This window comes from Pinus tabuliformis, chromosome 2_1 (genome assembly GCF_031772625.1).
Source record: "Pinus tabuliformis cultivar Carrire ecotype Pingquan chromosome 2_1, CPIR1, whole genome shotgun sequence".
NCBI classification, from domain to species: Eukaryota; Viridiplantae; Streptophyta; class Pinopsida; order Pinales; family Pinaceae; genus Pinus; species Pinus tabuliformis.
The window spans coordinates 394,111,825-394,127,276 of NC_142299.1; the positions used below are offsets into that span (position 1 = coordinate 394,111,825).

At 40.1% G+C, this 15,452-nt stretch overlaps 1 protein-coding gene across 1 annotated transcript in view; it reads left to right on the forward strand.

The window, feature by feature from the left end:
* LOC149200518 (uncharacterized) overlaps window positions 1-10,589 on the forward strand; it is a 41,150-nt gene extending 30,561 nt beyond the window's left edge. The window contains exons 2-3 of the mRNA XM_089400965.1: window positions 9,694-9,996; window positions 10,174-10,589. Coding sequence (XP_089257091.1) covers window positions 9,694-9,996; window positions 10,174-10,311 — 441 coding nt within the window. The 3' untranslated portion in view covers window positions 10,312-10,589. The remainder of the gene's footprint in view (window positions 1-9,693; window positions 9,997-10,173) is intronic.
* The last annotated feature ends 4,863 nt before the right edge of the window (window positions 10,590-15,452 follow it).

A 15,452-nucleotide genomic window follows, 5' to 3' on the forward strand; every position in this document is an offset into this window, starting at 1 on the left:
AAAAGGACATGGAAGATAATGAGAAACTGATAACATTAATGATCAAAACTTTAAGAGATGCTGAAACCAGATATACCCTCACTGAGAAATAAGCATACACCTTGGTCAAGTCATTTAAGTATTTTAGAATATATGTGGGGTACAATAAGATACATGCATATGTTCCTTATCTTGATGTTAAATATGTGCTTGCCCAAACTGATTGTTTGGGATCAAGGGGGAAATGGATTTCAAAGATCCAAGAATATGATATAGAAATTCGCAAATCGTGCTACATGAGTTACCCCGACCTTTGTTTTTCCACCCTTCTTCATATTCCTTTTTCCTTTGATTGATTTTGCTTCATAACTGCTCGGATCTCTAGGGATGAGAGCATGATGTGTAGGATGTAGCAGTAGGTACCCCCTTTTGAGATGGGGCATTTCATTGCCCACCAGGGGTTGGAAAAATCATGGGTTCCTTAATATGGAGGGGGCTCATCTGGGGCCCTTAGGAACGAGGGTGATGGAAATAAATATGGGGTAGAACTCATGTGTGGTTTTTTCCCAAGTGCTAAATTTGTATGTACCGGACATATTTTTTATTTTTTGGTACATTTCTTGTTGAGAGTGGCCAAATTATGCTTTTTCGGTCCTTTTTATCTGCATCAACCTCATGGGCATTATTCCAAGACTGACCCAAGTTGTGGACAAGGGGAGGCAGAGGCTAATCCTATGTGGACCCAATGGACACATTTGGACCCGGATGGGAAAAATGATGAATGGCCCTAGGTAGTCACTTTACCCATGCAAAATTGACTTAATATTAAAAAACTATATTTCCAAATTCCATACACGACAGGGGGCAACTAGGAAGGGGAATCCGCATTGAATGTGTATATGATTAAGTCTCATGTTGATATTTTAACTAGAGCTCATGATTATGCAGAACCGAAATCTTTGAAGGCCAAAACTACTTCCGATACTCAAGAACCTCTTCATATAGAGAGGCCCGTAGTTGAAAATATACCTCGAATGTTGAAAGGCTCCTCAAAACAATCACCTTATAATCCAAACAGTAGGGTTGCTCAAAACTATTCCATTCTTGAATATTTAGCTCATAGCCTCTATGCTATGTCGGCGTAAAAGGTACTCCAGTCGTGTCTTGCGCAAAGGAGTCCTTTTCTCAATGCAATTGGAGCAGTTGACCCTAAAAATTCTCTAGCGATTACATTTGATATGTCAAATGTCAAAAAGAGACTCCCTCATCACATGGATTTTCAAATTAAATCTACATATCGTAAGAAGGGGCTTCCACATGTGATCTAAATGTGATCATAGACTTAAACTGATGTAGAATTGATTAGCCATTAATTGATTTGAATGTTAGCTCAAAGCACAGAAATCGAGGAAAACTGCTTGAGAAGAAGACTTTATGACAACTGATTAAACATAAGAAAGATGCATAACAGAAGTGAAAATAGTAAAAACACAATGATACCAGATAGCAAAATTGATTACAGAGTTCGTCCTTGATGGACTACATCTCCAGGTCCGCTTTCAAGATGGGCAACCACTTTATTAGGATTAAAACTGATGAGGTCGATTACATAGATATTTGATCAGTCTGAATGTGCATGCAGGCACTTCTGATCACTGTCATCAGATATCCCTCTGAACCAGCTTTCCAACACCTGTCACGGTTCCCAATTCCGACTCTTGATGCTCCTATTACACTGAAAACAAAATTGCCAATGACCTCCAGAATCTACAAACAAAAACCAAAACCACTCTCTTCTTGATCAATGAATGAAATCTGCCTCTTATAGGCCTGGAGATGCATTAAAACCACATTGGGCTGATTTTAGGATGAATTGGTTGCTTCAGGATGTGTTTTAGAAATCGGTCTTGTTGGGTTTTGACATCTAGGGTTAGTTCCTAAGGTCATCGCATTAGTTCCAACGAACAAACCATTTAAAACCCAAAAATAAACATTGTATTAACTCAAAACCGCAAGCGGTCAACTAACCGGGCGGAGGAGGTTGGCGGTTGCGTGTGACCAGTCGCGGTCTAACCGCAAGCTGCCACCTCCGTGGTCTGCCCCGGCGGTTCCGGCTACCCTCGCGCTAACGGTTGCATGTGTCCACCCCTGCTGTGGTTCCGAAGTCCCGACGGTTACCACCTAACCCCGTTAACTCCGACAGTTTCAATACGTTCACATGTCAAAGCTGCGGTGAAAACTCTGATGCGGTCAACTGACTGTGGTTACAAACCCCGACGGTCTATCAATGCCCTTGTCACATGTGCCATGTCCCCTTCGCGGTTGCACTGTGGTTAGGGTGACGGTTAGGGCCTATGTATTTTAATTTTATTGTTTTATAATGTTTTTGTTTGCAATTACATAGGCCGAGAGTTGGTATAGCTTAGGTTTTGCACTTAGAACTTAGGTTTACGTAATAAATTTAATGCGATGGTTTGGTATAGCATAGGTTTAGGGTTTTAGCATTAGGGAATGGTTCTTTTCTTAATGCATTAGGTTAGGAATGTAATGTATTAGGGTTTTTAGAACTTTTTATCAAAATAGATAAAAAAACCCATTTGTCCCCAAATGTCACAAAGTGACATTAGAAACATGAGACAAAACCCCAAATGCATGTTGTTGACACAAGTGGCATTTGCGACGACAACTTGACGACAAACCATATCGAACCTCTGTAACGGACGACACCCATGTGGATGATCAAATCCTACGAGGCAACGACAAGACAAATGTAGTCGATCAACTCCTGGCGGAACTGTCGATGAACACAAGTCAATAGCCAGGTACAAACCCATGTCTACTGAACGCCATGAAAACCATATTACCTGAACAACCTGATCCATAACCAACACTGTCGAAACTGATGACAATATTGAACACTGACAACGACACTTGAACACCTGTGCAATGATCTAATGAGATCCTCCTGGATCAACATGTGTCATGTCTATGTCATGTTGGAAATGTTATCGGGTCCCTTGAAGTTGTTCCCTCTCCTACTCTTTTAACCGCATTCGATGGTCATTCTCATAGGCCTCATGGGATTCTATCTGCCTTCCCTATTTGTGTAGGAGGTAAGGTTGTTAATGTGGAAGTAGAGATAGTTGATGCCAGTCTTGATTATAATCTTTTATTGGGTCGGAACTGGGTATATGCGATGGATGCCATAGTTTCATCTTTGTTTTTCATAATATGTTTTCGTCATTAAGGGAGAATTGTTACGATTGATTAGTTAGCTTATTCCCCCAATGACCCAAATGCATTCGTTGACTCCATTGTCCCCTTAGTAAAGAATACCAAGTAACCTACTAAGAATTTAGGAGTTGGAATGTATTCTTCATTGATGGGTACTTTTGATCTTCCACCTCCTATTGCTTACATCAATGCCATCTCATCCTCCAAGGTGGTCCCTCGAGAATGTTCTTTTAGAACTCATTATTTTTTGGATCCTTGGACCTTGCCCCTCTTACTGCCACATTAGAAGATGGGAAAGTTGGTGGAATGGCTTATCTTATATCTGCAGCAAAAATTGCATATCAAGCCATTATTAATACTGCAGATTCTGATCCTATCCCCATTTCATCAAAGGATGTCGATGATGATGTGGCACCCATATGAAAAATGATTCCACTTTGGCTATGAATTTCCTTGATATCGTTTTACCATCTGAGGAGGAAATTCTAGAAGTAATGACTGGTGTAGAGAGACCGTGGGATGACTTGCATCATCGGTCCTATTTTTTCCCTGACTTGCATAAAGTTGAATCAAGTTTGTCTAGTCCTCCTTCTCATGGAAGTGTTCACAAAATTTTAAACCCTTTGGCTCCAACACATATCTTTGCCAAAGGTAATATGGCTAACATTTCAGAAACTATTCCAGTGAAAATTTCTAAGAATCCCAACGTCATTGAAAATATCTTCATCGGAGTTGATTGTTCCCCTGAAGAGATTGAAATTTATACTGACCTCTTCAAAAGAATTTAGAGATGTATTCGCTTGGCCTTATGAGGAAATGTCTGGGATTGATCCTAGTATAGTTCAGCATGAGATGAAGACTTCTGAAAATGCAAACCCTGTGCGTCAAAAGCTTCGACCGGTCAACCTAGTAAAGTTGTGGCTATCAAGGCAGAAATGGAGAAACTGCTTAAAGCACGTTTCATCTACCCTGTTCCTCTTACTAAATGGGGTTTTAATCCAATCCCTGTGGACAAAAAACAAGGAACAATCTATGTATGCATCGATTTCAGGGATTCAAGTAAAGCATCCAAAAGACAATTTCCCCACTCCATTTATAGATCATATAATCGATGAGTGTGCTAGAAATGAAATTTTTTCCTTTATGGACGAATTCTATAGATATAATCAAATAACAAGTCGTCCTTCAGATCAACATAAGATGATGTTTATTTTTCCTTGGGGTACATTTGCATATAGGAAAATGCATTTCGACCTTAAAAATGTTGGAGTTACCTTTCAATGGGCTATGTCATATGCTTTCTACGACATCAAGCACAAAATCTAGACTTATTTGGATGATTTAGCTGCTCGCTCTTGCAAGAGAATGAAACATCCAAAGCATCTTCGTTTAGTTTTTGAAAGATGTTGTCACTGTAAAATCTGGTTGAACCCTAATAAATGCATTTTCACCGTTGCATCTGGTCGGTTGTTGGGATTCATTGTTTCTATTGAAGGGATTCAGGTTGATCCTTCCAAGGTTGAGGCAATACTTCGTCAACTTCAAAGTCTCCAAGGAAAGGCCAACTTTTTAAGGAGGTTTATCGTGAATTGCGCTGAGATTACAAAAAGGCTTTATGTGTTACTTAAGAAAGGAGATCCATTTGTTTGGGACGAATTCACTCAACACTCGTTTGATGCTTTGAAAAAGGCATTGACCTATGATTCCCTTTTGAGTCCACCTGATTATAGAAAATATTTCCTTTTGTACCTCGGGGCGGTAGAATCAACCATAGGTATGGTTATGGTTCAGGAAGATGATGCCCTTACAGATCATGTGATTTATTATCTAAGTCGTGGCTTAGTCGGTCCTGAACTCTGATATTCCCATGTTGAGAAATTGGCTTTAGCAGCAGTTCATGTTGTTCAACGACATTGCTATTACATTTTGTTGAGAAAAACCTTTGTAATAGCTGACGTCAATCCATTTCATATTGTCCTAAGTAGTCGAGTGATTGGGGGAAAATACAACAGATGGATTGTGATTTTACAAGAGTTCAATCTAGAGTTCATGTCAGCCAAATCAAATAAATCTTTGGTTTTCGCAGAATTAATTTCGAAATTTCCTTGTGAGGGAGATGTCACTTATGAAGAATCATTTTCGGATGAACATCTTTTTCTTATCTCCTCGCAAGATCCTTGGTATTGAGACATCATTGTATATCTCCAGACTTCAAAGTTTCCTTAGTCTTTTTCTAAGGACGAACGCTGAAAATTACGTCACCTTGCTAAGAGTTATCTGATCATTGGTGATACCTTATATCGTCATGGGGTTGATTCAATCCTTAGACGTTGTTTGACCTTAGAAGAAGCTGAGTCAGTTTTAAATTACTATTATAGTGGGGCTTGTGGTGGTCATTTTTTTGGGCTTGCAACAACTCAAAAGATCTTGCGTGTAGGGTATTTTTGGCCTTCGATTTTCAAAGATTGTATTGAAGCGGTAAAAAAATGCCACCCTTATCAAATCTATACTTGGAAAATGCGCGCTCATCCAACTCCACTCTTTCCTGTCATCACTGTCGGTCCATTTACTAAGTGGGGAATTGATTTTACGACTTGTCACCCGACTTTGGCTAAGGGACACAAGTACATTATTGTAGCAATAGACTACTTTATGAAGTGGGTCGAAGCTATGCCCACTTTCAATAACGATGGTGAGACAAAAACTATTTTCCTTTTTAATCAAGTTATCTCGCGTTTCGATATCCCTAAAGAGATTTTCATTGACCATGGCAGTCACTTTCAGAATAAGATGATGTTTGAGTTGGATTTGAAACTGGGATTTCGGTAGGAGCATTCATCTCCTTATTATCCTCAAGCTAATGGAGAATTTGAAGCCATTAATAAATCCCTTAAGACCATGTTGCAAAGGATGATTAATCAAGTTAAGTCCAACTGGCACATCATGATTTATCCTGCTTTATGGGCATATCGAATGTCTGTTAAGACTGCCATGGGGTTCACTCATTTTCAGTTAGTTTATGGTTTGGAATCAATATTTCCTATAGAATGTGAGATTCCATCTCTTAAGTTGGCAGTCCAACTTCTTCCAGACACCTCAAGTTTAGAAGAGCGCCTTGTTCATTTGGAACATCTTGATGAGCAGCGTCGGGATGCTGCCACAATGAATGAGGCTAATAAGAAAAGAGTTAAAGCTCAATATGATAAGTCCGTGCGACCTAGGGTTTTATCTGAAGGTGACCTTGTCTTGGTCTATGACCAAGATAAATACACCTTGGGGGCAGGAAAATTCAAACCTATGTGGTACAATCCTTTCATTGTCAAAAGGGTCTTGAAGAAGGGTGCTTATGAGTTAGTTGATTTTGAAGGGAATGTGTTGTTGGAGCCTAGAAATGGGCTTTATCTCAAGAAGTATTATGCTTAGGCTCTTGCCTAAGAATTTGCTTTGTTTTGTAAATATTGTATGTAGTTTAGTTTCTGCCTATGAGTATCATGGTGACAATGGTGTTCTTGATTTTCTTTGGCAGGTTTCGATGGGTGATTCAATGTACTTAGGATTAGCAGACGGGGCCAATAGGAACACCAGGAAACTTGCTTTCACATCATGGGGAATTCATTATCCATTTGGTTAGTTATTGGTCACAAGAGGCATATGTATTGGTCCTGCTTCTAATAATATGGTTGAATACAGTGTCGTTATTAATTTACTTTTTGAGGCAATATCTTATGGTATTGAATCATTAGTGGTGTACTTGGACTCACAACTGGTGGTGTCTCAGTTAAATAACATTTATCGTGTGAGGGATCCTTCATTACATCGTCAAATTCTGAGAGTGAAATTATTACGAAGGCCATTTAATTTTATCACATTCATTCACATTCCATGATTAGATAATGCATTTGTTGATTCTATAGCTAACCAAGCATTGAATTGGCATATCAATCATTTATCACATTAAATCGAAACATCAAATATTAATATGTATATATGATAAATTCATCTTGAAATCTCTCTATATATCAGTGTTGATAATATCTATGATATTTGAAAATATCGCCAATATATCACCAAAAAATCACACAATGACCCAAAATATCACCAGGCAAGCTGGTTCGCAGCTACAAAAGCAAATTTTTTATTTTTATTTGCTCATTTTGCTTTGTTGGTCTTGGAGAAGGAAGGGGAAGAGATTTGTGGTAGTTTTCAAGGAGGGATTGAGGATCAAACAACCATTATCATCACCAACCAAAAATGTTTTGTGGATCAAAGATTCAAGAACATTGAGATAAACTTCGTTTCTTCCATTAATAGGTATGTTCTTAAAAACCCACATGTTAATTTTTTTTCATAGATTTAGGGTTACGCTTGCTTGCCTCTTTCCCTACCAACTTTTTTCTTCCTTGTTTTTCTTCCATTTGCTATGATTTTCATGCCCATGAGCCAATGCAAGTGTTTTCTCCATATTTGGACAACAAGCTTCATTTTTCTTTTTTAACTTATGCATCCTCTTATTGCCATTTTTCATTGCAAGTAATGTAGTAAAAAAAATATTTTTAAAATGAGGTGTCTGTTATTTTTTGTGTATGGTGGTTTAATGCCAATTTTTTTTTTTTGGTTCCTTATGTTTGAATTAATCCACCAGAAATATGCTAAAGCCCATGGACCCATTTTGGGAGTATGGGGAACTTGATAGTGGGACAAATCGGGCATATCTAACATGAAAATTGTGTGGGGACAAGATGACAAGAGGGGTTACACGAGTGAAATACCATTTGGCTAGACTCCCTGGACATGAAGTTGAGCTTTGTAAGGAATTTAGTGTGGAGCTTATACAAAAATCTCTTCAAGCAATTGAGGAAAAAGAGAGAATGAAAGAAGAGGCAAAAAGAAATAAGGTTGAACATGCAAGTAAATCTTTTGGGATATCTTGTTCCGATTTTGAGACTAAGGGTAGTGGGATGGGCTCCACAACATTACCTTCTAGTCGTAATGCTACTGGGAGTGGGAGGTCATCCTTTTTTGTTTCATGAATCGGACATGGAGCACAACCTTCCTGTAGGTTTTAACCCCATTCAAAAATTACTGCATACGAATTCCAAAAACCGAAAATAAACAATGGTGAGAGCATAACACATAAAACAAATATACATAGAGATTTTCCCCTGGATCCCAAAACCGGGACTACGAGATTGATTTTTCATTATGGTCCTTTCAATGTTACAATACACATATATACATGCCGAAGCATCCATAAACCCCAATCCATTAACCTTGGATTAGAACATAACCGTATTTCCCTTGACCGGATATACAAAATAACATGGACCGAAAACCATCACGCCCAAAACCATGTGCCAAATCCATGCACAAAACCATAAGTAAGTCCACCCATCTAATATAAGGTCCAAAAAAAAATTACTCGGGGCGCTCTCTCGCACCCCATAGAGGGGACTACTGCCCCCCTCAAACCCCCCCACTACGCCTAGCGCAACGAAGGGGAATCTCTGCCCCCCCTCTAACCCCCCGGTTTAATTACTAGGGCTAGTCGTGGAAAGAATATAACACAACCCAACAGTTCCATAAAATCAATAGTTAAAAAAAAGGAGAAGCGAGAAGCAGACAGAGTTATGGGGATGTGTCTTTTCTGGAGCGACTTACCTCTCAACATCACCAAAACCAATCCATTTTGGTAGCCAATGTGTGATGCTATTGCTATTGTAAGCCCAAGGTACAAATGTGCTACATATGAGGAGTTGTGAGGGCCAATCCTTCAAGCAGAAAAGCAGGACATCAACTCCAGATTGGCAGAGTTGAAACAAACATAGGAGATGTTTGGATGCACAGTGATGTCTGATGGTTGGACAGAAAGGAAGTGTAGTGTTAGGGTCATTAGTTTTCATCGTCAAATGTGTTTTTCATGTCCTTTAATTTTCGGTTTTTGAACAAGTTGAGCCTATGACTACTGCTGCTGTCATAGCCTCAAAGTTATTGTTCGACATCGTTGAAATTCTTCCATAAAGGGTTCATCCAAAGTTTGAAAGAGTCTGAGTCACGAGGTTGCAAATGTTTATACATTGAGTCAGAGTTGAAAGGGGTTGTGTCAGTCTTTGTCATGAGAAACAAAGCTCTTCTTCACTGAAGAAATCCACTGTGCAAACGCTACCCAACCTGGTCACTGCACAATACTGCGCAACCGCTGCGTAGTGATTCTCTGGCACCTTGCAAGGCATCCATGTAGTCATAAATTATTTTTCATTAAAGTCTGAGGGGGGTTTGCAGAAGCACTTGAGGAGGGCATGCCAGTTTATCCATTGTATAAACAGTTAGCAACTGCATTGTATAAGTCCAAAACTTGTGGAACATTTCCAAGAAAGAATGAATCTATGCCAGGAATTAATGAGAATGAAACATGGGCATTGAAGTTTGAAGAGTGGATGAAGATAATTGTTAATGTCGGATCTCATTTGACAAATATGCTAGAGGGGAAAATTTCATATTGATGTGCAAGAACCCTTCTTTACACAACTCAACAATGGACAAAAGACAGTGGAAGGAAGATGTGCTCTTGGGAATTACAAAAGAATTTTGCCTAGAGATTTCTTTCTTGTAAACCGATGTTTATTGCTTACTGTGAAGGCTATGAATTGGTATGGTTCCTTTTATGAAATGATAGAGGCACAGAGTATAGGGAACGTTCTTCCTGGTATCAAAACAGTCAAGGAAGGGGTACAAGTATATCAAAGGTTCTACTCTGAAGAAAAAGAAAAATCTGGAAGTGTTTTGGTGATGTTTCTACAGTACTTGCCCAACCATATATTTTTATGTCTGATATGCTCACTATGCTTCAAAATGATATTTGCAACTTGGCATCAATTATTTCATACCATAGGCAAGCGTGGGGAATCTGCTGACATCAGAAAAGTTGTCAACCTATAAACTTGTTCAACCATGCACCAAGAGGATTTGCAAGTTGAAGGAGTAACAACTTTATTGGGACTCATATCCACAACTGGAACTGTTCCTGATGCACTTCCACCTCCAAGATCTGTTCTTTTGTCCTCATTCTCAGCTGTTAACAATCCAAATGAAATATATTGACAGTGGGAGCACGAGCTTTAGCAAAGCATGTTCATAGAAGTAGTGATGGATGGTGGGGCCCATTTATGGGCAATGAGATTGAGAAAAATGAAATGGAAATGGAGATCATTTGTTGCATAATTTCCCATGCTCAATGGATGAAACATATATCATGTTCACCCAAATTGTTGTGCTTTTGAAATAAGAATTAAAGAATGTTATGGTGCTCGATAGTCCAAGGATGGAACAAAGTTCATTGGTTTTCTGGAACCACCAATGGAGGATGGCCATTCAAGAGGATGGAGACATTAACAATGTGATGAATAGCTTCCATGACAACCATAGTCAGATGAATTTCTCCATGAAAATTGACTGTACCTGAAGCATTAACGTGCCAATTCAAGAAGAGAAGAGTTAAAACTTAAAACAATATAAACCTGTGTTAACCAATGTTGATAAACATTTACTAGTGATCATTAAAAGAAGTTGGTATTGCAAGTTTGAAATTCGTTGCTGCTACAAGCTCTGGGAACCTTTATATTTTTAAGTTTCAATCTCTCATGTAGAATTTCCTATTTTGTGTTTCAAAATATCAAAAGAAAAGACATGGTGCACCCACAGATTTAAAATTCTGCCACATTATGCTGTGCAAAGTGACTGTTTTAGTCGCCATTTTAAAAATATATTTTCGACCCACTGAAGATGAATTTTGGAAGACCAAAAGAGGTTTTTGTTCATCATGGGTTAAAAAACAAAAACCTTCTTCAGTTTCTACACAAGTACTATGGATTGGGAGATTCAACTGCATATTTAAAGCCTATTTTTCAGACTGTGTAATTGACTGTTTCAGCCATGATTTTGGGGAACAGATTCTGAGGAGCTGGGGAAGAATGTGAGGAAATTGAGAGAGGTTTCTCTCCAAAACAAGTTTATCTAAGAAACCTATCCCATGTTTTACACAGGTGGTATAGTTCGGTAGTTATAGGTATCACTTGGAGACCCATTTTCACAACTTCTTGCTGCCAGAATTCTGAAATTTGTTTTGAAATTTGATTTGTGAATTCGAATTTTTGAAAGGTTTGAGACATCAGATGGGTCTCTCTCCACCTCAGCAACCTATTCATAATCTTCCATCAACCATCTATCCATCAGTGCTACAGGTGTGCGTCCCAACTTGGAGTCACTGCGCAACACAAGTTCTCTGTTGTTTCTATTTTTATCTTGAATCCGGAACTATATTATCATGATCGAGAAGGATAATTCTGAAGCTTAGTGGATAAGATTGATTTTATAAACAAGATGTTGCTGAGCTTTTATCAAGCTTTAAGTCATGATGTTTCTAATATAGGATTTTATCGATCTTCTTTGCAGATAGAGGATACATTGTATTTGGCCTATTTGATTTTTTTTAAGGGAATTCGGCCACCTTGGTGATAAGACATGGAAAAGGTTCTGGTTGGAGTGTTAGAGGTTAGGTTTTACCATTCTGCAAATTGTACAAATTTTTATGAATGAATAGAAGAAGGTAGGAGTCGGTTTGAGTAGGGATACCTGTGTTGGATTTTATTGGTATGTTGTTTGTCTCTGTGATGTGATATTATCTCTTCGGATTTTCTTATATCTCATAGATCCATGTTGTTTCTCTCTTCATGGTTAGTTTGAAGAATTTTTTCAGAATTCAAATGAGTTTGCTCTGAATAAACTTGTTGAAAATTATAAGTGTTTTTCCTCTATGATAGATTGAATTCATCTTCGATAGATGCCCAGTTTGTCATTTATACCTCGTTCATTATACCACTACAATGATTTTCAAAGATTACTGATAGATCTGACTATCTTTCCCCTGTGAGGATTGCCACCATATCCCTTATTCATTCAGATCTTCAATAATGCCTTGATCTTGATTTGCCTTGTCCTCTACACCCACCTTCAATAAATCAAACTTAAAGCCATTCTCTGATCATCATAACCAGCCTAAAACCTAGATCCCATCAGTCATTCAATTGATTGATAGGAGAACATAGCGAGAGAGCCCTCTCCAAGGCTAGGGGGGTTGGACCTTAGCCTAAAAGAGGTTTGTGGTTACCTTCGTGATTGCTCTCCTCAACCTAGGGAAATTTACGGAGTGCTAACATATTGGCGCCGTTGCCAGGGATCGAAAAGTCTAATTTTCCAGGGAAGTTGTTTCATTTTCAGATTCACACCATAGGTTGAAATTTTCATTGTTGTTTTGATTGTTAGTGAAATTAGTTGCATGCAACTTTATATGAGAAGATCTAGCTTCTAGGAGGTATACTAGGCAGAATTCTGATCCAAATACCCTTGTGCTTGTTTTTGATCCTGAAAGATTACTTAGGAAGGAGAGGATTGTGGTTGAAAGTCGAGCAAGTAATATACCTATTATAATATTTGTCTCTTTACCAAAAATTGCTTCTCAAGTTCCTTTGTCCAAAACCAGATCTTGCTCTTGTAACCCCGAGATTCTAGTGGACTCATTTGTTGATTATATATGTAATATTCCTAATTAGCCATGGCTAATTGGAATATTCGATTTTGTTCAGTTTTGCCTTTCTATTGTTATTTGTAAATAAAAGTGAGGAAGGGGGAAATAACTCACTTTTAGAATAAAAAGTCACTTCCTAGTAGCACAATGTTGTGACTTAAAGGGGAGCCAAGGGGGCCAAAGGGGGACACAGAAATGGAGCCCATGCAGACACATGGGGGGACTGCGCAAGAGGGAAGAAACACGTGGCAAGAGAGGAATCATGCAGGAGGAGGTGAGCCTTGGGATTGAGAGAGGCAAAGGCTATAAAGGAGAGAGGAGCCCCCTCATTTTTATCATTCAGTTATGAGCATTTGTGATAGTCATTTCGACTTAGAGCACGTTGGCTGTTTAGCTAGTCTGCAGCACTGTTTAGTGCATTGAGTGTCTCCGTTCGGAGATCTCACCCTTAGCCCCGGGGGACTTCAAGTGCCTGATTGGGCAAGGTATTTATATTGGCATTTCAGCAGTAGTTTCATCAGCATTTCAGCAGCAGTTCCATCAACGTTTTGGAGGACTGCGCAACACTGAGGGGGGTGACGCAGTTCTTTCTGGCAAGAGTTTTGGGTGAGGGTTTGCAATTGGATTTGTGCTAAGAGATAGAGCAGGGGATCAACCTTTACATATTGGAGAGCTTTGGTAGAGGTTTCAGGCAAATTTCTGGAGGGTTTCATTCAGTGGCAGCGCAGAGCATTGGGGAGACTACGCAAGACCCCAAGGGGGTGATTTTCGGGGGTCAGCCATTTTAGGAAAGCTTTTTGGGTTTTTCTGGGTTTCTTGAGTAGAGTTTGATTCCAGAGTTTTAGCCTTTTTTGAGGAGGGGAGCAGACCCAAATCCTCATTTTATTTCTAACAGCAGCAAGAGCACGACAGTGCTCCAGCATCTTGGACGCAGTTCAGAGAGGGGCCATTCCTTTGCTATTCTGAGTGTATTTCTTCACTTGCCTTGTGCAAGTCAAGGTGCCATCTTTTTGGTCACCTCCTGTACACATTCTATTACTCAGTATAATAAAATGGCTTAGCATTTCTCTCTGGATTTCTTGAGTATCTGTTATGGTTATATTGTTATATGTTGCACCATTGTTATTTTTATCTCTTGAGCATTCTCGACCATTATACCACTTGTGTGTTTTCTCCTATACTCTTACACAGAGTCTAGAAAGGGCCAGGTAACCTCCGGATCTCGTCCTCTTTTTAGAGGCGACATATCTAGTAAATGCCCTCCCAGTCCATCTCTGGTTGGAGTTTGCTTGTGTTTGAGGAATATTCCTGATAAGGGATATTACAGTGGTATCAGAGCATAGATCTGGCTCAGCCTGTGGAGCTAGCAATCTATGACATCGGGGGAAAAACCCTACATCTGTTACAGAGGTCGGAGATACAGAGACACTGGGTGTAGGTTGGAGAACACTTACGGAGAGGGAGACTGTGTTCCGGTGGTGGACCCAGAACAGGAGGAGCCTGTGGTGGACGCAGAACAGAAGGAGCCTGTGGTGGACGCAGAGAAGAAGGATCTGATGGTAGATGATGACGAGAAGAGATTTGCAGATATGCTCCTCAAATTGGTGTAGGATCTGTCAAGGCAGATTGAGGTGATGGGGCAGAGATTCATGGCAGTGGAGGCCAGACAGCGTGAGAGCCCGTAGGTTTTCTAGATTGGTGAGGGATCGGGCACATCCCACCATTTGCCAAAGCAGCGTGATACTGCGCAGCAGGTGGTCTCACATGCCCCTACACGCTCTACCATGCCCACCTTCTTAGGAGCCGACACGGGGGCCGAAGCCCAGCAGGAGGCAGAGCCCGGACATATGGGCGATTATTTTGCAGAGTACCAGGCATATGGGTAGGAGTTCATGGAAGCCCTCTCATTCAGAGATTTTGTTCAGCTCCAGCAGGATATTAGACCCCGCGACCATCACAGAGGGTACCGACATTACCATGATGGTGACACCCACCATGTAGCGAGTAGATTCCACTTACCTACGTTTGATGGTTCATCAAACAGTTCGGCAAAGTCTTGGGTGGAGAAGCTGGATATTTATTTCCAGCTTAACCAGAAGTCAGAGACAGAGGCTATCAAGGTGGCAACATTGCATTTGGATGGTGAGGCCCAGGATTGGTGGTTTCATGGGATGGTTACACTCTGGCACTCCACAGTTACGACATATGTTGAGTTTACAAGGAGATTAATGGAGCAATTTGATTGGAGGGACCCAGAGCAGCATTTTGTTGAGCTGACAAGGCTCAAACAGACAGGGAGCCCAAAGACCTACATTGCAGATTTCTTGAGGGTCTCCATGATGGTGCCAGACCTATCCATGACGTGGAGGGTCTATATGTATGTTGAGGGGTTAGCAGAGCCACTTCGGGGTTTAGTCCGATCCACTAGACCAACCACACTCCAAGACGCTATCAACAAGACCCGAGACTTACAAGATGTCTTACTCAGGACCCGAACACCTTACCCCCAGAGACGGAATTTTCAGTCTAAGGGGAAGGATGTGAGGATTCCACCCCCAAAAGGGAATCCAGGACGAGTACAGCTTGACGACGATGCCAGGAGGGAGCTGAAGAAGAAGCAGTTGTGCTTCACCTGTCAGGAGCCGTGGGCACTAGGACA